Raw genomic sequence first — 26,863 nt, 5'->3', positions numbered from 1 at the left:
GGAAGATGAAGGGTTTTACCAGTGTAATGATCCTCTGCAAGGAATTTGTTCAATAAAATTTGATTAAAAATAATCTCTAAGAAGCATGAACCACACTGCAGGCAGAACAAAGTCCACCATCCCTTCCCACACACACAGCCCCTGACAAACTGACAACGAAGGGTGCAGCAGGAAGAATATTCCCAGCAACTAATCCCAGCATTGCCTTAATCCCAGTACACCCACTGTATATATTCAAGTCTGCACTCAAAACAGAGGAATGCTGCCAGTAGCAGCAGTGTGTGGCATTTGCTCAACACAAGTCAGAAGTGCAAATCAAGTGTCAGGCACTACAAAGAAACAGAGAACCAAACAGTGATTCTGACACAGCTGCCACACACGTTCATGGTCCCCCTGCATCGTGAGCACTGTGCACACAGTCCTGGTTCACAACCCTCTGAGGATTAAATACATGAGGAGAAGCTCCAAAAATGACTAGCCAGGATGGTCAAAGCACTTGGGGCAAATACCCCATAACCTTGCTTTGATCATAGAATGGGTCAGGTTGGCAGGGACAGTGGGTCATCTGGTCCCTTACCTCCCTGTTCAAGCAGGGTCATCCTAGAGCACACAACACAGGATTATGTCCAGATGCTCCTTGACTGCCTCCAGTGAAGGAGCCTCCACAAGCTCTTTTCCCATCAGTTCAATTCTTACAGTTATCCCTGGACATTCATTTTCAGTCACAGCCAAGACCAGAACACTGAACTAGATGGATCCTTCCTGCAACACTGAACTGCTGCACTCATTGTCTCATTTCTTCCAGTGCTTTAGGAGAAGATGCAGGGAAAACCCCAAGAGGTGAAACACTGCAATTATTTTTTCATACATGCCTTTTCCTGTGAAAATTTTAATAAGATTGTCTGGAGAAACTGCGTTTCTCAAGATATGTTTGAAATAAGGTACACCTATAGTTCATCTCATGCAAAACTAAAGGGAAAGCCTTCTTAGCATTTTTATAGCTTTACAGTTTCACAACACTTTGCCCTCCCATTATAAGCTATTCCATCATATATATGGAATAACTGAGATAGATGGACTAAATAATTGTTTCAAACTCCCAAAAGAGAAAGGCTATTAGAAAATGAGCAGGTTTTTCCTTCCAATTCTATGCTCTGTCCACTAGATTACAGTACTCTTTCAAAGATTACAAAATAAAAGGATAATGTATTCACACAATCTGCTGCATTCAAGAGAACTACCGAGTTCAATTCTGGTCAATACATCTCAAAGACAGAGCTGCTAAGGGGAAAAGAGCCAAAAGACAAACAAATAGAATGAGAAACCCAGAAAAAATAATTCACACAAGCAAAGGCTGAAAAGGTAAGGACTGGTCAGTTTAATGGGAAGGTAAAAGAGGGAACAGAAGTCTGTAGATAATGAATAATGAGAAGAATTTCTTTTATCTCTTTCACATAAAGGATACTAAGTGCAAAAAATATTTGAAACTGATAACAGAGAATTTATAGAGTATATAAGTTAACCTGTGGCACACACTGTCACATGATGTTGGAGGCACAGAACTAAACAGGGCTACAGGAAAAATGCCTGAGATTCACAGAAGAACAACAGCACTAAATCAACTTTTGGTGAATAAAAATACTGAATGAAAATAAACTCTTGTGTAGCAGGGCATGTGTCTGCCTCCAACTGACAACATTTAGGAAGACTTCTCAAAGATGCTCTCCCAAAGTTTTGTCACTTTGTTTTGGTGATTTTTTTTTTCTTCCTTCAAAGCCTTTACAAACTGACCGCTATCGGAAGAAACAGGGTAATCTCTGTGTTTGATTCACTGAGCAGCTCTTACATTGTAAGGAGTATGTAACACAATTACTCTTAGAATCCTACTGGGAAGGTACTGAGGTTTTAACATCAATAGTTCAAAACATCCTTCAAAAACAAATCTTTAAATCTCCTACTGCTGAATTCTGTTATCATGCAGAAGTGGGGACAAAACCAACCTGGGCACAGCAGGGTAGGAGAGAGGGGAATTCCTGATAGCCTGATCCTCAGAAGGAAAAATTTCAGCTTGCTAACTCCACACTGAGCCATATTCATTCACTCCCAGCCAAACACCTCTGAACTACCAGTGACCACACTTCAAGTGACCACCCCCTCCTAAAACAGCAGAGAAAGCAAAATTCTATTTCAGAGCTCTCTCCCACCATCCTCTTACTGAGAGCTTTTTTTCAAATATTGACATACACATCCACAGATATATAAAAATATATCTAAGCCTGAGTTGGAAAGCTTTAGCACAGCGGAAGGAAAAATATATAAATAAATGTCAAGGTCTGCGTGTATTCAACAAATAAAAGCAGAATTATATAAAAGCAACAGCTAATAAAAAAGATTGTTCTGTGCTGCATTTTCCATCTTTCCAACCATTATAGGAATAAAATTATCTTCAGAGAGGATCAAAAACCTTTTTCAAAACTAATACAATTAAGCTTTATTACACTGTTTCAATTACATTTCTCTCCTTTCCCTTCTAGCCCCCACCACCTCCCACTCCAATCCAGACTAACGGTTGGAGGCATTCTTCTATTTTATTACCAGCAAAATGCTAGTCTTTAAGGGTCAGAAACAATCCAGTGTTTCAAGAGAGGAAAGAAAACCTGTTCTTTTTATCTATTTGCTTTTGTACACATAACAGCTAGGAGAGAGTTTCTCTGTAGCTCTGCAGCTTGAATAGGACTATGGGCAGCTCACCTTACTCCCCCAAGAAGATCCCTCACTAAAATATCCATCATGTTGTTTATAATGGTCCCTGTAGCAAGGGACATGGACTTGAAAACAAAAACGACAACAAAAGATTTCAAAAAGAGGACAATGAAGCCTGGACACAGACTTCTCCCCACTCCACTGTCCATAAAGGACAGACTCACAGGTTTTCCCTGTAATTTCCTCTTCATGAAACCAGATCTGGAGAGAAGAACATAATAGAAGCAAACAGCATGGGATCAAGAAATTGCAAAAATTCCCTTTGCGTATGAACATATGGACAACTGTGATAATTAGAACGATAGCTGCTAGATTGTTTGCAATTTCACTGAACAATCCCCATTATCTAGAAACAGAATTTAAAATACAAATGCAACACTGACTGGTAGTTTTAATAGTTTATTTTTAATGAATTGTACGGATTAAAGAGTTGCAAAATTGTATTGTGTGAATTTGCTCACAGGCATGTTTTACCACTGAAGGCTCAAAAAATGCAGCATGGACAGTCATACAGTAGGAGGGAATGAAAAGAGGAATAGATATGCCAACAGCTCCCTACCGTTTATATAATCTACAATTTTCCCATGTTCCATACTCACCATCCTGCTACATATTGGTAGTAAAACTGATTGATTTCTCAGTCTCTTTACAACCCACTCTTTTCATTGTTTGCACTTCTTTTTAGTCACATAACACAACTACAAGTCGAATGTATGCAACTCCCTGTCAGGAGGTCTAATTGCTTCAAATTGGAGAAGATTATTCTCCACATTTATTAAAAAATAAAGACTACTTATAACATTATTTCATTTTGCCAGGAAGTGAAGAACACATTACTTCATAAGGAACAGCATGGCTGCTTCTATTTTTATAGCATCAATTTTTAAAAACTCATCATGGTAAACAATTAAACAGAGAAGCAAATCCCACGTTTAGGGGAGAGATTCAAATCCCTAAATGGATTTTCAAAGGTCATTTCAGGCTTAAAAGATGCTTGACAGTGTCTCTTTAAATCATGTTTATTTCAAAGGCTTATCCAGCAAGAAGCAGGCAGTGTACTGCAGCACCAATCTTTGAACTGTTTGGCTCCCCAGAGAAAAATTGTTAATACAACTTTAATTCATATTTATAGCAAAATTTATGTTGTGGTGGTTGATTTTTTTTTTTTTATTAAGGAAAGGATTTTTAACAAAAGGAATAAAAACCAGGGCACTTGTTTGTTTTTTTTCAATTTAGCTTTCACCTAAATCCCAAGGTGAAACAGATAATAGAGTTTGAAATACCAAAAATATTTTTTTAAATATCATCCATTTAAAAAAAAACCCCTTTATCTTTCAAACACAAATTACTCAAAAGATTTGCACAGCTTTTTCATCACTTATGTAGGGGGTGGGGGGCAGATAAAACACGGAAGGCTGACAGTTCCAGGTTGCAGCACAACACATCTTGGTTCTCTGTCTTTTGGATCCACACAGATCCATGTCCTACCCCTGCAGGGGCCAGAAATAAAGACAACTCAGCCTCACCTTCTTCTCAATGCGGGCCAACTGCTCTTTATAGAAGTCCTCTTGTCGCTTCAGGTCTGCCTCCCAGCCTTGGAGCTTCACAGCCTGGGAAGGACAACAAAACAGCATCAGTAGAAGAAGAAATTAAAAACAAACAATGCAAGGGAACACATAAGTTGCAGACTAGAAGGGCCTAAAAAAAAGGGATCACTGCTCAGTACTCGTGCATGGGATTCCCCCTTAGTGGAACTACATACCTTAAGAATTGCAGCTCGTTATGGGTTATCCCTCAACGTTTGAAATGCTCTTATTAGCATCCTACTCTAACTCAATCTCTTGGGTTTACACTTCTTATTTAATGAAAATACAGAATCATAGGAAGGTGATGCTTTCCCATTCCTTTTTTCAGAACTCCATCTTATCCATGTCTGTTTTTCTATGAATCATGACAGTCATTACTCAAATTTTCTTCCTCTTACCTTAAAAAAAACCAACCAAATCCCCTCAAATCCTTCTTTTTATAAACCCTTGCCCCTTAGAGTGTCCAAAAGCTTCTAAGGATTAAATATTTCCCTACAACAGACATAGATAGGACTATCCAGATAATTAAGTACTCTCTACACATGCTCTCTATGCATTTCCCATCAGTACCCTCAGAGTTCCTCTGGCTGGTGCTGCAGACTCAGAGGGAAGACGGCTGTCAAATAATTTCTCTTCTATCTTACAAATTATAAGTATGGCACTATCAAAACAGTAAATCTGGTATTCATCAGCTAAATAGTGCTCAATTAAAAAGTCTGTGTGGGCACAGCAACAGCTGTAGCCTTCTAGCTCCTTACAGCCAGCATCATTTAATTATATTCCCACCCCTAAACTGAACTAGCATTAAGAAAACACGACATTGATGGAACTGAATCAAACTTTTGAAGTTTAAAAATAACAAGCAACAATAGCAAGAAAAGATGGCAGTTGTTCTATATCCCCCATCCCAACTCAAAATCTCTGGGGCCATGAAAGTTAACAGCAGGCAGAAGACCTTTCAAAACCAGAATGATTAGCCTGCTTAACATGGACACAAACCCTGCCAGTCCACAGCATCCCAGCAACATTCTCTTAACTTCTAATGATGGCACAACCACAGAAAATGCTGGTCCAACATGATTAAGCAGCTGGGACAGAAATATCCCCGTGGGCTCAGACCTGTCATTTTACAGCCAAAAGCCATTGCTAACGAGAAAAATTACATCTGAAAGCAAGTTGCTGTGCATGTCCTTCCTTCTGCTCCCCTGCTGATGGAAATACAGTGGGATAATAGGGCTTAGAAGAGATTTTAATCTAGGCAGTGAGAGTGGTTGATAAGCAAGCAAGAAAATGATTATATGAAATAGGAAGATTGTAGGGGTGTGGCGGGTTTCTTTGTTTGTTTTTAAAGAAAAAGAAATAATTTCGTTTCCATGTTTGCTATCCCAGAAAACCAGGTCAGGATAAGGCACAAGCAGTAGAGACTCATAACTAAATCTTCTCTGTCTCAAAGGCATATGTTTAAAAACAAAATCTCTATCTTTGCTTTAACCTATAGCTGCTATAGAACTTCCCACCTGCAAACCAGCTGGAACAGGATGGGGAGAGGGATGAGAATGAGCTGCCCCATACATGCAGCCTGACAAAAGAGAATAATCACAGCAACAATAGGGGCACCGATGGGCACTTTGTAAGTGCCAGAACTATAACCATTTTCTGGTAAGAGAACCATAGCTATTCCTCTGAACCAATCTTCTACACAGAAGAGAACTAAGCAATTTCAAATAAAATGAAACAGATGTAAGAAGGTGGGATGGTCTGTTGGATGACCAAAGGACCCCAATTCTGCAGGTTTTCTGCATAACACCCATAAAATCAGATTACTCTACAAATGACTTGTATTTCCTTAAGGGAAAAGTAAGTAAGGAAAAGAAAGAAGAGTAAGACAGTACTGACCCCTCTGCATGATTCAGATGGAAGCTGCATCATATGATGGGGAAAAAAAATTTAAAAGAGAGTAAAATAATAGTCTTATAAATGCAAGAAAGTTTCTGTTTAATCTAATAATTATGTATCAGTGCTAGTCTCCTGGGATAGTGGATATTCTGGAAGTACAAACACAATGCATGAAACAATACCAGTGCTCAAGAGGCTTTATTCTGTTTCTGGCAATACATGGATCACAACCCATACACTCACTCAACTTTCCAACCCGTGAGTTTGCCTGACATCATTCACCAAGAAATGCAGCACATTTACCCTTACAACACCTCTGGAAGGGAACACACGCCAAATACCTAATCTCTCAAGTTGGGTGCTGAGCTGCAGATGCATTAGAGGTGTGCTGCTCTGCATGATGATGACCCATGGACTGCCAAGTGACCTTACTGGAGCTGGCAGTGAATAATGCCTCCACACCCCTGCACCCTGCAGCACACAGACATTCTGTTAGTCACTTCCCCAGGGTCTCTTGCAAAACTGAGGTCAAAGAACCAAATCTGGATCTCCTAAGTGCAGACTGTAACCACACAGTGCTCCCCATTCCTCCCTCAAAGTAATTTCTCCCATATTATCCCCCTTTGTCCCACTTATCGGCCATAATGTAGGATGAACTAGGGTTTACAGAGAAACTTTGTACTTGCAACACAAACATATTTTCAATGCCTTGCTTGTTTTCAAGAGCTGCTCCTGTTTCAGTGCATTGAAGTATGCAGAGAAACACTCTATTTGTGACAGATCTGCTTCAAAGTTGCTTTCTGTTTCCCTCTATCCCCAGCTGTTATTACTAGAAACTTTAGTGCACTTTATGATGATGTTTGAAGTACAAATGGTATAGCAGAGCATGTGTCATCTGAAATATTCACTGTTCCAAACTGGGTTAGGCAACTAGGGACATTTTGAATGAATATAGGATATTTATTAAGAGTTCCTCTAGTCCTGCTGCTTATTCCCTACCTGAAGTCAGAAGCCTGTGATGTCCCAGACAGAACTGGCTGCTATGATTACAATTTCACAGGGGATTGAGATTGCAAGTGCCAAACAAAGCATCAATAGACTTTTTGGAAAAAAGGCCTTTAGAACTAAAAAAAGGAAGGAGAAGAGAAAACATGCATGATAACACTGATTTGAAAATCAGATATCAGAAAGCTGCATTTCACTTCCAAGCTGCACAACTACACTGGAGCTTGAATATATTGTGCAAGAGGTGACCAAAGCCCAGAGAAGACACCTAAGATGTGTAGAACACAAATACTATCACGTCCAAGAAGTATGAACACAGAAACAAAACAGAGACAGGGAAGAAAGAGCACACTCAGCTATAAAAGAAAGGAATGCACCCAAAACATAAAAAAGGGGAGAAATTTATAAAATAGCATGTATGCAATTGGCCATTGCCCTCTATACAAAAGCTAGGTTTAAGATGTATTCAAGAAATGCTCAAGAACCTCCTGTGATGGTGTCAGAATATACAAGCATTATATTCTTACAGAAGGAGAGCAAAGGCATACTACTAACACACTGCTACAGCTTCCATGGGCATGGATCCATGGACTGGTTGGATGCTCTTTGAAATTTTTCCTCTGGTTTATCTTCACTTTTTTTTCTGCAGCCCAAGGTTTTTCAGGTTATCTCAGTGCTGCCTTGAACAGTGACAAAGAGCCAGGGCAGAGTTATGTGATTCCCTGCCTCCTTCTCTCCCTTTATCAAGTAACCCATTTAGAAACAAACAGTGCAAGCACATTTCTAAAGCTATACATTATATACTGGCTCAACTAAAGGATTCAAGTACTGGCCTGCTAGCTGACAGACAGGCCAAAAGAAATATTTTACAAGCTCCTAATTGAGGTAATGAAATATTATTGGTTCATTCTCTAGGAACAAAACCAGACACTCCTAGCCATGTCCTGTACTGACACCAACATGCCACACATCAGACTGTACAACTGATCTAGAGCTGGGTTTCACTCTAGCTATAACCATTCCCAGATTAGCTTTGGCTTTGTTGCACCCCAACATATTACCACATTTTTATTATTTTTAATCACAGTCCCACCTCATCACCTTGTTCAACATGAAAACTAGGGCAGAAATCTGTTTGGAATAAAAAATGGGCTTATTGGCAGGGTCAGATGATAGTAAGGAATGTGGCACCTGAGAATAAACTGCAGTGTTAGCACAGACCACATCTGACAGCTACCACTGGGCTGTCTCCCTCCTCAATACTGTTTGGGTTCTAGGATTTGGAAAGAGGATATGGAAAAGACTCTCCTGGAAGACAGAAAATCCAAAAACTCTCTCTCCACAAAGGGCAACTCAAGCTAGAAGGAAAGGTCCAAACCTCAGCCTATGAATACTTCCTAAAAGCCAAGTCACAGCACTTGGCAAGATTACTGCAAAAATATTTATCTTCTTGGCAAAGCACTTCCACCACTCACAGACAAACTAGCAAGATGATGCCTAGATAATCAGTCAGAAGCAATACAGGGAAATAAGCTACAAGGATAAAGCAAAGGGTCTCAAGTCTATCAAATGCCTAGTTTCTACATCATCCTGTCTTTTCTGAGAGGAGTTATCAGTCTCCCCCAAAGGTACACAGTTACATCTCTGCAGCAGCACAGCAGAGATGTTTTGGCTGGGCATCTCAGCTTGCCACACTTCACAACTGCAAATTCTAATACCTCAGGCTTTCCCAAGTCTCTTCCAGTCCTGGTAGCAGTCCAGGTGGCAGGAGAGAAAAACAAATGCTATTAAGAACTCCAAGATGAGAAGAAGGAATTGACAGAAATTCACTAAAGAACAGGGGTAACTCCAAAATTAGCTCGCTGGCATGTTCCTGGCCAAGTCTAAAGGGAATGGCAGCGCTAAAAGGGCAATACTGAAATAATAAGAGGCAATTTTTGTACTTCATGCCCAAGACTGAATAGCAGAACTTTACAGGGAGGCTTGTATCAAGCAAGTAGCCATGGGGGAGCCTTGACTCGACCTCCACTGGCATCAGCAGGAATATCACCATTACCGTGGAGCTGTCTGCTATCGCTATTCCAGACACAAGGCCTACAAAATCACCAGCTTTTTGTCCTACCTTTCATTATATTGAAGGCAGGTGACCAGGCTCTATTTTAGAAACCAGATGCAACGCAAGGCCTTAAAAAGCAATACTGGTATAACCTTCATTTCCTCCTGTTTCTGCTACTCTCTTAGCCAACAATACACATCACCAGATCAAGTTGGTTTCAGCAGCTGTAAGCTACACAAAAGGAACCAGTGAAAATCTTTATGGAGGAAATAATATGCAATTTTCTAGCTGAACACCTTTTAAAATGTAATGACAGAAAATAAAATCCTGCATCTGTGCTCAGCAATAACAATCCGTACACGCGCAGTAACAACATGACACTTGGAATAAGCAAGATCCAGACAAAAAAAGAGAGCTTACCCAGGCATCCAAATCCACAGGCTTGGAATAAAGACAGCGAAAGACAGAAAGGAAGGGAAAGAGAAGAAAAAGATAAATCAGTGATTTTTGGAGGCTGCCTGCTGCTGCACAATATAGCTTTTAAGATGACAAGTTAAGAAAAGTTCCTTTAAAATGACAAACATCTTAAGCAATGCAGTACTGTCCCCTGTTGGGAACTGTGTTTTGAAAGCAAAACAAAAGCACAGGCACTCCCTAAACCAAAACCAGAGCAAAGTCCCCAAAGCCTGCAGCAGGACCCCCATTTAGGGTGGGAGCTAAGCAAAGGAAGCTGGGAAACAGCCAGTTCCAGAGAGCCATGCAAGGTGCTGCACAGTGTTAGAGACACTGATACACAACATGCGCCAGTGAATGTGCCAGTGCTAGGCAGACTCAAAAGGAGGTGGTCAACAACTGCTTCAAATTATGTGCCAAGAACAAGTAATCTTTTAAAGGGCATTTTCAAATGCACAAGCTGACCTACGTAGCAAGTCATCTTCTTCCATGGACAATTTCAAAGTGATTCCAAACAGAAAGCCATTTGACTGATCAGGCTCCCAGTCAGATTCCCCTTCATAGGCAACTGAAAACCTCTTGAGTGCACAGTTCAAACCTCTGTCAAAGCCAAGCTGCTTCCACCTGCTTCTTTTCTTTTGCCTACAAGCCTATTTAAGTGTGCAGACAAGCAGATAAAACAGGCTGCAATATTGCCTCTTCTTTACTTGTTACTACTTTTTTCTTACACAGTAAGCCAGCAGCAGCAAAGCAAGTACAAGATGATAAACATTTCATGCCCATAACCACCTCCTTTTGAAGCCAAGGCATTTATGAGGCAGGCACAGCTCTCATTTGCTGTCAAGAGCTGCAAGCCTTCCCTGCCTCTCAGGGCTACCTTCAATCAGCAGCACATTGGCTAAGCAGGAACTTCAGAATGGCTGGCCTTTTTTCATTATGATTATTTATTTGAGGGGAGTTGACAGGGCACAAGGAACTTTCCTCTTGGTCATAGTTCACTGCCAGAGGGAGCAGACAGTGGAGGGTAATGTTTTTATGGGATCTGCCATCATTTTAATGGCACACAGAGACTACTTCATGTAACTGAGGGATGATGTGTTACCAGATATGTGTGTCGTCCATCCTCGTCCTTTGCACCAGCTTAGAGGGTTGGAACTGAACATCTACATTTCAACTGAGGGAAACCAATTCTTCCCTTCTGCAGATAGGTTTGATATAGCAGAATCAGGTCCTTGGCCAAACAAACCAATACACAACAGGTGTTTACTGGTAATCACTGACCAATCTTGAGAGAAGCTGAATTTGAATAACATTTTCCTTCCTGATGATTTTTACAGTCAGGACAGATGCGCTTAATTGTGTTTTTACATTTTAGCAATTACAGGTCTGTCCATCCTCAGCAGATGGACAGGAGGAACACAGCACTCTTCATGGTGCCTGCTATAATTTCAGCAGGTAGGTCATGCTTACCACTAACTCTTTAGTGGATGTACATCTGCCATCCCTGGGTGCCTGAGCCATGAACTGACACATTGCTGCTAGACAAACATTCACATGACAAAATAAACAAAAGGAACTAACTCAGTGGCTCTGGACAGGGCTGAGAAGTGAGAGCAAGGAGAATGAACCAGCCCTATCACCAATATGTGCCCCGTAAGATACAATGCACAGAAGCAGAATCAGGGTTTTAGAGAATATAACACTGTTACTAATCACAGAGCATTTCTTCTGCAGTACTGCCAATACTCTTATTCTGTCAACCTTCAGGAGAGGGAAGAATTATTACTCCAAGAATAGGAATAGATACCCTTCACTGAATGGAAACAGGAAAATTAGAATGTGTAGTAGTACATACTGCTGCACTGGAAAAAAAAAAATACTAAATAAAATACACTAATAAGATAATATAAAAAGGAAAACTCAAAAGGGCTGCTGGTTAAAGTTTTGCTAACTTCCAAGCATGTGCCAAGATCTTGCAGACCTGCATGCACCAGTCTTGATAACAAGACACATAGCCTGTCCATTAATATTTCTGAAGTTTAAGCAATCTGTTTAAGAAATGAGCAATATATAGTTTCCTTGTTTCCTAATGAGCTTCACTTTCAGCTCCCAGATGGCAGCTTACATGTTTTATAATTTCAGCCCTGGGATACAAGTCATCTTTCAACACCTTTTGTGAATACTTCTGAACTCTTCTGTTTGAAAAGGTTTCTTTTCTCTTCCAGGTAACCCACCGGACAGCAACCACAGGAACCAGAATAAATACTGGACTTAATTGGTTGAGGTCAAAACACAGACAAGATATTCCTCTTAACTGTATCAGAAGCAAAAGGTTATTGAAACAGGATATCAGGCCAAACCAGCAGCCTCTGTCCTAAGGATTCATACAGACACTTGGAGAAGACTGGCTGGATATGGGAACTACACAAGTAATACATCTATGCTTCTGCAAATTTCACATTTGAGCATTGATTATTCAGGCAGGGATGCCTTCCCATATATGTATCAACAGTACAACTTCCAATGGAATCAAGAAAACAGCGCCAAAATCTTATTTTGCTCACAGGGGCAATTTCCAGCAACTCTTCCCAGACACACGACACTGCATCACCCTCACGCATCATGCACACCACTCAAGTCTGTCACACTCTGAGGAAATGCAAAAATGGCAGTGAGCAATTAAAACACAGTTCTGTGATTGGCAGGGAGGGAGGAAGTATCAGCACAGGGCAGCAGCCTTTGGCAGGACAATCCCTTTGTCACCTGACTGGAACCAGCTTCCCCCTGAAGTCCATTTCCTTGCCATAACTCTGTCACAGAACAGATTTCACTGCAGTGTGACCAAGGACTCAGGAATACAGACTACCAGCTTGGTAGAGATCTCCTACTTAAGAACTCAACACAAAGTATTTTTAGGGCCACTGCCAGCTTTGGGAGCGGAAGATAGAGTGGGAGATGCAAGAAATGAGAGGCAGCAGGTGCCCAAAACCCAAGGCAGCTGTTGGCAACAACTTTTACACTCATATCAGTATCTGAAGAACTCTGCAGCACATATTCTAACATCTTGATGACCAGACTTCATCACTGAATGAGCAAACAGTCACTTCTCCTTAAAGAAGTAATCCAGCTCTAAATTTATCATGGTCCACAATGATAGGAATTCAAGTATTTAAAGAATATATCTAGACATTCAGTATCCACTCCAGACTCTTCAACTTTTCCAGTTTAGTGAAAAATGGAAGTAGTATCAATATTAAATGTAATGAGAGTCTGAGATGTAACCAACTGACAATGGAGAAAGAGAAGGAAGAGTCACCGAACAGCAATCAATTTTGAGGAAAGGCGGTGATGAAATTGCTTAACTCTAATGCATACAGACCATACACAATTCTATAAACATGAAGATGGCAAGCAGCCAAAAAAACCTTGGCCCGTTTATGATTCAGGGACAACTGCATCCTAATACTTATGGCACAGCTGCAAATAGGTTTGCAATGGTGACCGTTCATGGTTTTAATTTAAAACAAAATTAAAAGAAACCTATTTTATAAAATCCAATGTAAACCATCTGCTTTCATTGCTTGCTATAATATTCCAGCCCATTTCTACATTCTCCTTTTCCCATCGCCACTTCTACATGCATACATGCAGTTTTCATTCTGCAGGCTGCCAGCAGACAAGGCATTCAATGGTTTTAGAAATCTTGCAGAGCATAGGTTCTCTAGAGATGTATGCTCAAGATGCTTATTTCTGATAGTAGGTGAGTAAACAACTCTCTCTAAATTTTTATCTTCTTGCTTAAATTCCTACTCTGCCTATTAGACTTAAGAATCTCCAAGTCTCTGACCAATTTAGGACAAGAAAAATAAACCAAACAACCAAAACTTCAAAGAAAGGGCATAATAAAATTTTGTATTAATTATGACTTTTGATCCCAGAATATATTTCAGACTGAGTCAATGAAGTATTTCTCGTAAAGCTAGAAACGAAGGCCACTCAACTCTTCTTGGATATTTCTAGCTCATAATCATTAATGCAGACTCCCATTACACTAGCCTAAGGGTGGCATATGGCTTTCTAGGGATAGGACAGACGGGGGAAAATAAGTTATGCATGCCTACATCCCAATCTCATTGCTGTGCCTGCACAGGGGGACAGAGCTCTCTCCTGCCAGATTCCTAAATACCAAATATATTAGCTTTCAAGTCAAACACAGTACCTCACACACCACCACTGTTTTGAAAAAAATCAAGATGGCATTTATAATCAATCTATGTGCCTCCAAGCAGTAAAATTTATGAACCCTGTGTGTTCGGATGGAATTCCCTTACCACATTTGCTCTCAGACACTACACACAATTTTTACCTGCTCCTGTACAAAACAGGTATTTGTAGGCACAGCCAATAGATACAGGCTAGCACAATAAGATGAATACAAATTTCCTGCCACCAGATTAGAAACCTATTTTTTTGTATAATTTGAAAGTTATTATCGCAAATACTATACAATTTAAAAGAAATGCAGTTGACTTTGGGGTTGCTTTTTAATACAGAAAGACTGTCATAATTACATACCTGGGTAAGAAAACTCTTGAAAGCCTTCAGCCATGGTCATGCATCCTCTGTCTGCCTATAAATTCTTGTGCAGGTGGAGAATCAGGCACACTTTCAAACAACACAGCTTGTTTTTGCCCCTCTGAAAACCTTGTAAATTTTCCTCTTTTCCCTGCTCCTTCATCCCAGACATACACAAAGCACACTTTACACAACCTTACAGGGTCAGTATCATACTGGGGGCAGATTCCAAGCTACCAACTTGCCAAGGTGCATGTGGGAAAGACATACAGTAATTAACATTTAGTATAAATCATGTGGATTCCGAAGCCTTACTGGAAGGACCACATAAAGCACAAGGGACTCAAAATAAATGGTCTGAGGTAGTCCACATACATATTCACACTTGTAGTTAGGTGTTACCTATGAAGTAAAAACACATGGAAAGAATAATCAGAGACTAGCCAGGAAATTAAAAGCATAGAAGTGAGGAACTTGATCGCAATCTCCCTTATTTCACCAATCACTTAGGACACACAGGCAGTCAGCACTAAATTTCCCTACACCAATTCCAAAAAGGTACCTCCATCTTCACCTGCAGCATTCCCATACATCCTAAGGCACAGTCAGCGTTATGAAAAGGCTGCCAATTAAGTTGTGGTTTTGAGCTGCAGACAAAATGTCCACTAGAGACTCTGATCCTTGCTTCCAAAGCACTTGCAACCCACTGTGTGTTTTAGGAAGAGAATATCCTGGTTCTCAAATACAGGCACACTGGCTCTTCTCAAGGCTGTGATAAGAGAAAATGATGCAAGGTTGCATCTTTTAATAAAGTCCAAGTGTATCATCATGAAATCATCTGTAAAAAGAAGAGTGTAGATTCAGCAATAACAAGGATTCCAGGCTATTGTAAAACTGCATTCTTTATTTTTACATTGCAATCTCCAGGGCATGATTGTATCAAGAGCAACTCACAAATCTATGTCACTGCCAGCAAAATTTTGATTTCCATTTGATAGGACAATTTGCAAAGAGTAGTTTTCCCATTGTGCAAGTGCTTAATGTTTCTAAAAAGTACAAGAATTCAAAGCTGATTCAATGACCATTTACTGGGCAATGCAACACACTCTTGCTTAAGGCAGATGGCTCAGAATATTCAGGAGGAAAGCATTTTCTCTTTCTTTGAAGGAGCAGTACCTGGAAGTCTTATCAACAAGGATCATGAACGAGATGTTGCTATTGTTGAGAAGAAGGTGGCATAGACCAGGTGCAGCAGAAAGAATTAAGCAGTCTGAGAAATTTTCCTTATGAAAAGAAAACATTTTGCTGTCAGTGAAACTTCTTAAGCTCAAAAAATTATGTCACATGCTAAGGAACTGGAGAAGTATTTATTTCTGGACCTTTTAATCAAAAGAAAGAAGTTTGAAATTTAGCTTTAAAATAGGGTGTGCTCTAAATATAACACTCGGATGACCTGAGAGAGGAAAGATTCATGCTCTATGAGTTTGCAAATTTAAAGAGTCAATACAACACAGTATCATAGAACTCTAAAGACTGATAGCTATATTTATTGTAGTACATACTAGTTACAAACACATCTCCACTCTGTTTGCTCTGTAATTATAGTTGGGACGCATACATTCATTTATTTTCTGTAGACTCCTTTTGCATGTTACACCTCCAAAGTCAATGAAAGTAATTTTAAGAACCTGTTGATTGATTGATTTATTGATCAAATAAGTTGGCCAGTGCAATAGACTGGAAATAACCAGACAGGCAAGTGATCTGATAAATATTCCTGGAGACTAGTCACTATAGGCACAAAGTCAGCAGAAAAGAAACCCTTGAAGGCTGGTTTGGGCTTCTTTTAGAATGTATATTAACAGTTGGGCCTAAATCTTTATTCCTTATGCAGGCCTGCATGGTCAAGTGCACTCCCCAACCAAATATGTTTGAGATAACTGTGCAGAACCCAGTGTTAGCTATCAAATATAGGTCCTATAACCAGAAACAATGTGAGAAGAGAGGGGGTGAGGGTCTTATACATAACTTTAATTGGGAAGCAGATACTTCTCTCTGACCAGGGGCATGAAAGAAACCCAGGCAGAGGATCATTACTCACAGTTTCCAGTGCTGGCAGCTGTTTTTTGGTGATTCTGTGGTCAAACTTCACCAAGGCTTTCACTCTGCTCCAGCTGAAAGAAGCAGCTCATGCCCCTGGCTGGCACTGAAAACCACAAACTCATCTATCAAGTACTGACTGAGATGGCCTATTTTTTTTTCCTTTAAAAACTTTAATTGCAATTTAATGAGGTTTTCAAAGAAGCATTTTGGCAGCTTATCACAAAACTAAGCTGAACACATCTTGTACTCCTTTTACACTGTCCGCTCAGTTGTGTGAAGAACTGTCATCCAACTCAAGCAAGAGGCAAATTAGGCTTTAACTCCATTACATAGGAGTGGTTTTCTATGAGGAAGAGGAAAGGCACACTAACAAAGCAGGAGGCAAAGATAAAGCTTTCACTATCGCTGTTATTTGTACAATATTTTAGATAATATTTTGGCACTGTGTATTTGGGGAGTTTACATTTATGCCCAGGACAAAGGAATTAAATGTCCATGTCAATAGCTTCTTCCACAAGCATAAAATTCTAGCAGAAAAGACACACATTCAAGTTCAGCCAAAATAAATTAGTCAGTTCAAATTCACAATCTCTCATAACCTCTCAACATTTCTGAAAATAAATGCCACTCTTAACAAAACAACCTTTAAAATAAAAACCTTAAAATGTCTATTTATCTCAGAATATTATCCTTCCTGCCTGTCATATATTATATATTACATACATATAAAATCAAAAGAAAAATCCACTCAAAGAAACCAACACTCTAATGCTCCCTTTTCCATTTAATGTTTGTTATACACCCACAGAGATCTTAAAACATTTTAAAGGATCAAGCTCTTCTTCTCATTAGTACCACCATCACGTTGCTCTGAACTGTGGACATATAACCTTTTGCACCTTTTCACTCTATTGAATCAATCTCCCCTGGCAACTTCTGGTGTGGCACTCTGCTCCTCCTGCCTCCGGCTCCTCTTCCCTCACTAATTCTGTGTTCACAACTGTGAAGCACAAAATTAGACGTTTCAAATTAAGCAAGGAGAGAGAACGAGAGAACCTTATTAAATCAACATTAGCATCAGAGTGTCTTTAGAAGAGAAACTCAATTGCAAAATATTACTTGTCTCTGTAAAGCTCTTTACATTGACAGAAATGAGAGAGGCAGCAGATGAAGTGACCTTCCTCCATCCCCACCTTCCTCCTCACACTAGTCACAGAGCTCAAGTTGTAAATGCAGGATCCTTTTCAGACCACAGCCCCCAAGGAAGAAAAGCCTACCTTGAACTCAAAAGCACTAGAACTGCCAAGTAAAAAGGACAAGATCTACTAACACAATGTTGGGGAAGAAACATGCACACACCAAACAGGGTACCAACAGACAAATGCACACTGCCTTCTCCTCCTGTAGTGTACCAACACACAGAAGCAGACTGCCTTCTCCTCCTATAGGGTACCAACACACAGAAGCAAACTCCCTTCTTCCGAGCTTTCCACAACACTGGTTGCTCTCTCAAGTCACATTACGAGTTACAGCCGAATCTTCTTTTCTTACAAGACAAAGAGCCATTGCAAGTTTTAGTTTCCATTCTCAGTCCCAAAAATCAAAATTACTGACATGATGGTGATGATCAGCATATTCTGTTCCAAAACACCTCAACTTTCAGAACACAAACCTCTAGCTGCTGACCCGATACCCTTAAACTCTTTCACTGGAGTGTCATACCATTCCCCTGTGAGGGATAATTAGACATGTCGTTAAAGACAGAAATCACCTCTAATACTGCATAGTCTTTAAGCATGACTTTTCCTTGGCATTTCTTGATGAAGAGTTGATATTTGCACCTTGTGTCAACAGAAGGAGTGTACACACCTCACAGCATTGAGCAGCACACTATGGACTTGTCTGTCGGGTGCCACCTAACACAGGGAGTGTCTTGGCAGTGTCTTGTAAGGAGGGATTGCAATGTGTGCTGCTACAGTCTACAGAAGCAAATCCTACTGAAACAATTTAAGAACAAAAAGTACATATTTCAAAACTCTTTCAACTAATTAAAATCAATGTTCAGAGTTCCAATTTAGCTAGGGAATATTACCCCAAGGACAAGAAACATGAAACTAAAGCTCAGTTTCTGGTAACAAAACAAAGCTTTCAAAGCATTTTTGGGGAAAACAGACACTACCCAAATAGAAATGGAGGCTGAAGCTTTTGATTTCTCTAGTCCTCCAATGCAATGGAAACTTATTTATCAGCCACACATTACTGAAAACTCTGCATTTTGCCAACAGGTTTCTAAGTGCAGACTCCCTACCAATAAATGGCGGTTTGGAAAGCCAGAGGTGCTGGCAGTTCTGATGCCTCTTCAGAGCAGTCATGAAAATGACCACTTCTTCATGTGACAACCATGCCTACATGCCATCAACTAAGCCCTGGATAAAGCAGTTACTGCACCAGGGTAAAGACAAAGTGCACCAGGGCAAGAGCAAGGAGGAGGAGGATAAAAAAACACCCACAAGAGCTAGTGACAAAAAGCTATCTAGGATGTTAAATCGCTATGGGACATCCTTGCTCCATAAACCAAAATGCTTCATTTCCACCTCAAAGGGCAACAGTAGCCATACAAGACTGTTTGGAGGCTTTCAAAATAAAAGGGTCAGAGGAAAACAAGTAATTTGCCATTCAATTATTAAAGCTGAAAAATGGGGAAAACAGAAAAGCCAGAAAGATACACTGAATCTACTGTCCTAGGCTAGCTCTTGATGCTGACCCAGGCTAGGAAAAAAGTCTTTATCAAAATATACTTAACTGCCTGCTAGAGGCCTTCCAGGAAAGGACCACAGCAAGCAAAAGCTGAAAATATTTTTTTATTTTTATCTGCTGCACCTAATTCTCCCCTAGCTTTTCATTGGCAGTCTGACAACTACAGGAGCCCTCCTGCCCCTTGCAAGTCACATCCCTTGCATTTGAAGGGGTTATCACATAGTGCCTTTAATTCAGTAGGACACTACTACAGTCACCAACTAAAGTAATCAGTTGACATTCATATGCCCAACACTTTCAGATCTGTCATACCTCCATTCTGAAAAATTTTCAGGAAGCAGTCAACTTATACAAACCACACAAAATGTAGAACTAAAAGAACAGGGGAGATAACATGTGCAACTTCTACCATCCAATTCTGTTTCTTACAAATCATTACTCATTTTGATAATTCAGCATGTACCAGCCCCACAAGCAGAGAGATAACTAGGTATTTAAAGTCACTAATAACTGAAAACTTGGAAAAGCTTTAAATGAAAGACCAATATTTAAAAAACAAAAATCATAAAAAACCACTACCTTCTGAGAGGCTTTATTTTTATTTACTGACAACATACCATGCTATTCACCTTCAAAGATCTGAGAGAAAATCAACACAAGATTTTTTGAGATAACTACTATTCCAAGAAAACTAAAGCACAAGCAAGATGCAACGATTTGTCCTGATTCATGCAGAAAATGTTAGACAGGATCAGGACTGATAAGAGAGACCCAAACCACAGAAGAAACCAAGATTTTCATCATCCTTGTATTCAAGCAGATTACTGAAAGGAAAACAGTCATCGTGTACTGAGGCTTGCCTGTTAATATCCTTCCAACAGGGCACAATCAGAAAATTATCTCAAAAGATCCAAGTATAATGGGATGAATGGTTACAACTATTTGAGATGAAGGGAAAGAGCTTGAGCAGCAAAAAAGCAATCCCTATTTCATTCTGAAGTCTCTAAGGGATTCAGGAAGCAGCAGGAATGGTGGAAAGCCATCCACCAAACCTAGGTAACTCATATTGCTTGCAGTGATTAACTCACTCTGGGGAACAGAAACACTGGAAAAGAAGATGCAAGACAGATGCAAAGCTAAGAGCCACAGCAGCCTTTCTTTTAGTAGTAACTACTGGCCTGCAGCATTTATCCCACTTTTGAGACATCAGTAAAATGGACCCATCTCATCAGCACTCACTTTTTCAAGCAGCAAATCCAGAATTAATATTCAAGGGTTCTGTGACTGACATAATTGCAATTTTAAAAGGGCAATTAATCATCAGTCACGCTGGTGGCTGACTTGCCAGGCTGGGATCTTTTCTCTCCACACCTGACAACAAACTCACAGGAGGCAAAAGCATCACATGTGGACAAAGCCAGTAAGTGCCGTTCTCCCTCTTACCCCAACCCTGGGCTTAGGGGATTTGTTACTATTCTTTCTCCCATGCCTGCCCCATTGGGATAAGTCCCCCACCCTTTTCTGCAGCAGTCCAGCAATGACCAATAAATCATTCTTAAGTGAGATGACCAACCAATATCCCCTGCCATGTGGATAAGGAAAGCTTTTCCACATTGCATCTCACTCATACCAGCCAAGAGTGAGGCAATGGAACTCCAACACCTACATCATGAAATTCTCCTCATCTCCCTGCTTTCCTCTGTATCTTTGCATAAACTAATTTCTTTTCTTTTTTTTTTACGAGTGATATCTCAATCCCAGTCTTACTTGGAAAGTGAATTACAAAGGTGAGAGCACAGCTCCAGAGAATCAGGTAACATAGGCAGATGATGGAAATATCAAACCTGGTAAGTGGATTTTATTGGATGAGTCAGAAAAGCCACTAAGTCAGTGTTTACTTCTGTGCTCCTATGGGAAGGTATTCAGGCAAGTTTTACACAAAACCAAAATCCCAACAACTGTTCTGGGTATCAATCCTGTCACTTTAAATTCCTTCTATATGAGCACCCGTTGCCTGATATGAAAGGTATTTCAGCCAATAGGATTTAGAGAAGAGATGTCTGGAAATTGTCACTCCTGTTCAGGTTCCCAGAAAGAAAGGTCCAAGACTAAATTACTGTAGGGTGAGTATTTAACCTCTTTAGGAAGTACAGCTCTTTCTAAGAGGAAGAAAGCCAAACTGACCACCATATTATGCCAGTCTTCTTATCTGGGAAGTGCATAAACCACTAGAGTTATAAGTACCACAGAAAACAAGTATGAGATTGATGGTAAGATTTAGAGCTTAGCAAGCTGCAAGGTCTTCAAGTGACATACTTAACACTATGTCCTTGGGCCAAAGAAAATACGTAACATATTTCTAGGCCAAAGGAATCTTGCTCAAACAGGTGTCACTGCTGCTAGCCAGGTGCAGTAAAGACTGAGAATGCATGTTGTAACACAAGCTCTATAGTCCTCCCTTCCTCATTCTAGACAGCCAGCAACCAAAAATTGCCTTCGCCATAACAATACAAAGGGAAAAAATTCAGTGCTTTTGTATGGGAAAAAATGTAATTTCAACCCTAAGAATTCAGTCAGGATAGAAGCTGGAGCACAATTACATACTGCAAGTCTTGGCCAGAGCTCCAAACAAAGGTAGCTGGCAGAACATCTCTGCCACAGATAACACCAACAAATGGCCTCATTTCCATCTATTATAAAATAATACAGAGGTTATGCTTCCTCATACCATCCCCATTTCTATCAGGTGCCTCTCAAGATTTGCTCTCTTTTTGACACAGGCTCCAGGTGTTCTTCATCCACAAACCTCAGCGCATCATTGCAAGTTAAATGAGGTGTCTCCAACACAGTCCACTCAGCTTTGTGAAACTAGAGAAGTACAATTATGAGCCCCCTCTGGCTTTTTCTGCCTTCATTTTGCAAGGGTTTAGAAATCTTTCATAGATCACGTTATTCCCAAATAGACCTTTACCTTTCAATGACACAAATATCATATTGCTCACGTAACCTCTACTCAGATCAGGCTGACCTTGTCGTCTCCTTTAACAAAATCACTCCTCAACAAACAAGTGTGTGGTGGTAAGAAACAGCAAGTATTTCACTCAAGCATGCATCTTCTCCCAGTTCAAGAGTAAATACCCTGACTCTCTGTTTCCTCACAATGACTGGCTGAATCAATAATTTTTACTGGGCTCTTCTCCAGTCTTGAAGGGTGTTTACCAAAAAGAGTCAGTAACAAAGCAGGGAGGGGGAGAAAAAAAAAAGAGAAATACAAAGAATCTTCCTTAAACACAAACAGGGTTCACGAGCTGCTGCCCAGGATCACTGATGCTTCATTTCTTGCTTTTCTTCAAAAGAAAAACAAATACTTATGCTTCCAAATTTTCCCAACTCCTACAAGCTTAATGTCTCCTATCAGCACTTGCTCACATCTTTATCTTCAAGCCAGTATTATGAAGTTTTGATAAGCTTTTTCCTTCCCAACGTCTCTCACTCCACACAGATAAAAACCACTATTAGAAGACTGAGACCAAAATCATTGCCTCTTCTATTGCCTACATTTAGCAATCAGCAACTGTCTGAGTATTGTGAGACCCAAAGCACTGCCATGTATTACACACTTATCTCTGCAAAACCACCCTGCACAAGTGACAACTTCCAGGCAGGGGGGAGGGGGAGTTGTGCAGCTTTGTGATAATTAAAGCATAGATGAGTGTCACTGCTGTGGATAATTATGCATTAGCAGTGAAATTACTTAATGGAATTAAATAAACTAAGCCAAATGCTTTGTTTTAAAGTGATTTTAGGGTCTGCAAAAGGTGCCCAACTGACAGCCCAAGAGAGCAAGAATGACAGTCCTTCATCATTCACAGAAACCACACAACCCCAGCACAGCATGGCAGGCTTCCCCCTCCACCCAGGTAAAAGGAGAGCAGAAGAGAAGCTAAGGAAAATTTCAACCTTCTCAGTCAGTCATGCTCTGATCTATCTGATGAGCACCCACACAGGGACCAGGCAGCCACTAAGCAGAGGAGAACAACTGACTGGGGTAATTTCCTAAAAAAAATAAACCAGCTCTGACAAAATGGGTTAGTTCAAACCACAGCCAACCCAACAAGTACCCATGAGAAAAAAAAAAATTAATCAGTGTCAGTACAGACAAGACTCCAACCAACAACAGAAACAACAGGATAAGTAGATACATGGCCCACAGTGAAACCACCTCCTCCCACCAAACCCATGAGGCCTTTCCCCATCCTCTCCTCTTGCCTCACCAATTGCCCACCTACACACAACTAACATCACTGGTCTCATCTAGATGGTTTCAACAGCATTCTCCTGCTTGTTAGAACAAGGACTCTCAAGGTCAGTCAGAATTTATAAGGCAGCCATTTCATCTTTTGTGCTTCTCTGGCTACATTCCTTCCTAAAAGATGCTGAACAGAGGAGATTCTGCTGGGTCTGAAAGCCCTGCCAACACCAGGGCCAATTAAGAGTTTCAGGATGATGCATATTAAAGTTATTATGGGAGGCAGTTATGCAGGCAGAATAAATCTTAACTGAACCTTTAAGTGGTTTTTATAACTTGTTTCTCCTTCTTGAAAACAGATGAAAAGATACAAATCTCCTGCCTAAGAATCTGCAGGAATTCCAGTCAACCACCAGCTTCTCTCTCAAAAGAAGATTCTGTGCTAAAAGCAGTAATTCATTTCAGCCAAGGCCAGCTAGATCATCTTTATGTTTTTAAGCTCCAAATTACTCAAATCAGTGAGAAACTTACTATATCAGTGAAGACCGACCTGAAATACTACCTTCAGAAAAGCAGTGCAGATACATTTCAAACTTCTGCTGAGAGAAACTCCATTTTCCTTCATTATTGGTCTTCTCAGTCTACACAGTCTAATTGCAGATAGTCAAAGCCAAAGAGATACAGATGTAATGGGAAATTTTTACAGAGGAGGCTTTGAAGAGTATCTCATTAGAAGGCCAGAGTGCAGGTCAAATCAGGGAATCCTAAAGAGGATCTGAGGAATAGAGGCAGCAATCTCTGTTTTGATAGCAAACATGAGATGCCATTAGGACAGGATCTGCCACTCTCTTCCACCACTTCCAAAACCAAACTTGCACTCAACAGCTGTTATCTACCCCTCCAAGAAACATTGCTAGAAACCAACTGGAGAGCTGAAGAACAAATACAAATCAGAGGTGGCTGAGAACATACCACACCATTTGTGTGAAAACCTGCACTGTCTTCACAACCTTGTCCTCCCCTCTGCAGCCTGAAGACACAGCAATGCCACAAGTTCCAGATCTGTACATTAAGCAGGAAAGACAGCCCCAGGCAGCATGGCCAGACAATGAAAGACAGAAGCAGTTTGTATATTATGTCAGTACACAGTAGCCTCACAACTCCAAATGATGACAGACAAGAGGCAATGTTTTTAAATTGAAAGAGGACAGGTTTATGTTAGGGAGAAATTCATTACTCAAAGGATGATGAAGCACTGCAACAGGTTGTGCCAGAGAATCTGTGGATGCCCCATCCTTGGTAACATTCAAGGCCAGGTTGGATGGGGCCCTGAGCAACCTGATCTAGAGAATGAAATCCCTGCCCATGGCAGGAAATTGGAATTAGATAATCCTTAGGTTCCTTTCAATCCAAACCATTATTTGATTCTGCAATTTCTTTAGGAAGCAATGAACTCCAACAACTTAGTGTACACTCATCCTGAAAAATATTATGGCAACTCCTGGAGAACCTAGAAGTCAGAAGGAAAACAAATAAGCAAAAACGTTGAGACATTTCACTGGTATGCAAGCAATTTGAGGGCTCAGCAGTTCCTGCTCCACCCCTGGAAAGGAGACTTCATGGGTGTCCCTTCAGTGCCACCTTCAGGAAATACTCACTGCTGCTTTCCAAATGATCTCGACACTGCTGGAAAAAACTCAGTGAAAAAAAACTGGAAAAAAACTCATCGCTGGCAGGCAACTGAAGTGCATATTAAAAACATTTTAGTTCCAAAATAAGAGTATTATAACGAGAATCACATCCCAAAGAACTGCAAACCAGAGCACAGACGTGCTTGTTGTTGCAAGATCAATGCACAAAGCAGCTGCTGGACTGAGCAGTGGGTTTGACCCCAAATAAGAAACGTAATTTATCTCACAGATTCTGCATGAGGCAGGTGATAGATTTTCCCAAATTCTACATTCAAAGGGATATTGATGAGGATATTCTGTTTGTGGATTATCAGATTCCCTTTGCACCACCTCATCTTAAAGGCTCACTTGAAAAGCCAAGAAACACTCTCCCTCAAAAATAATTATAAAAACCAAGCTATCAAAACTGCTTTGGTAATGAAAGCAGAAAGTTTGATACGAATTCAGAGTCAGTAATGAAGTGAAAAACACAATGCATGGGTCAAAAAAGACATTCTAATATCATTTATTTATTTACACACACGCCTGCAGAAGATGTACCTTAAGCTTCTGGACAGTGTATTGACTTAGCAGTAGATGGCATGAATTTTCAAGGAGGAAACTTAGCTCCCAATCACTCTGCATCATAGCTCTTATCATAGGCAGATGACTCGATGAACTGCACAGTGGGGCCTAACCAAGCTCAACAGCAACATCTGCTGGGCAACAAGCAACTAGAGGAAATGACTACGTGAAAGTTTGTTACTCCTTCTTATAAACATGTGAACTTTTGCTACAGTTTTAGAATTCCCAGTAAAATACATATCTTGTACAAAAAGCAGATGTAACTTCTAAACATATAAGCAAACAACAAGGTACAATTCTTCCTAAGCTTGCATGTGCATGTGGTCAGAAAAACCTATCATCTACCATTACCTGCTCACCAAGATATTTCACAGTAAAACACTGAAATTAAGTGGTATTAAAATTCCTCTATGCTGGAGAAAATCTATTCTGTCTAGCTGGTTCAATTACACCTGAAAACACCCATGGTACTCCTTGAGCTACTTTCTTTCCTAAGGGAGCAGCCTGCACTTGCAAGGCCTGAGGCAGGGAAGAATTTATCAACCACATTAGTCCCATCCACACAGAGGAGAATGGCAGCTAAGACCATTAGTGCTTCTCTCCCTGCAGGTACCATACCATACTCCTTTATTAAGCTCACAAAAGAAGCCTGCTATGGCAGGATGACATTGGAGCATAAGCACAGGTAATGTTCCCCACTTAAGCTGAACACACATTGACACTTCATCCAGATTAATTACAATGAAAACTCCTATTTTTACAGCAGATGCATGAAATTTGATGGATTACTTGTAAACTAGTCTAAAAAAAAGAAAATACAAGTTGTTGACAACAGCTTCAAGGTTGCATTTAGACATTCAGCACAATCTGGAATAAGGGCAGTGACCTGAGTGGTGGCTTCTGAGCAGCCATCAGATGGGGAAGGGTGTTGATGCATCCCACTTCTGTTCCCAGGAGAGGAAGAGTATCAAAATCTTACTTGACCATGGAACCACCTCTTTTGCAGATCACTTTTTAACAGGAAATCACAGGCAAGCAGCTTTTCAACAGAACTCTGTGATAACCTTCAGTAACACAAAGCTTTGAAAAATTACACCACAAAATGCTGAGTCTTGAACAGGAAACAGCACAGCAGCTGGGGAGACAACTTTTTAAATGATAGAAA

The 26,863-nt window shown here is 40.3% G+C and overlaps 1 protein-coding gene across 2 annotated transcripts in view; it reads right to left on the bottom strand.

The window, feature by feature from the left end:
* CHCHD6 (coiled-coil-helix-coiled-coil-helix domain containing 6) overlaps window positions 1–26,863 on the bottom strand; it is a 109,131-nt gene that overhangs the window by 67,860 nt on the left and 14,408 nt on the right. The window contains exons 5-6 of one of the 2 annotated variants that reach the window (XM_021532034.3): window positions 9,727–9,747; window positions 4,290–4,373 (exon numbers count right to left, since the gene is read on the bottom strand). In XM_021532034.3, the coding sequence (XP_021387709.2) occupies window positions 4,290–4,373; window positions 9,727–9,747 (105 nt within the window). The remainder of the gene's footprint in view (window positions 1–4,289; window positions 4,374–9,726; window positions 9,748–26,863) is intronic. The other variant, XM_021532045.3, reaches the window with a different exon arrangement.

The sequence above is a fragment of the Lonchura striata genome, chromosome 12, assembly GCF_046129695.1.
Source record: "Lonchura striata isolate bLonStr1 chromosome 12, bLonStr1.mat, whole genome shotgun sequence".
In the NCBI taxonomy this organism is placed as follows: Eukaryota; Metazoa; Chordata; class Aves; order Passeriformes; family Estrildidae; genus Lonchura; species Lonchura striata.
Note: the sequence above shows the minus strand (reverse complement) of the source record. Positions and strands in the feature narration are given on the sequence as shown.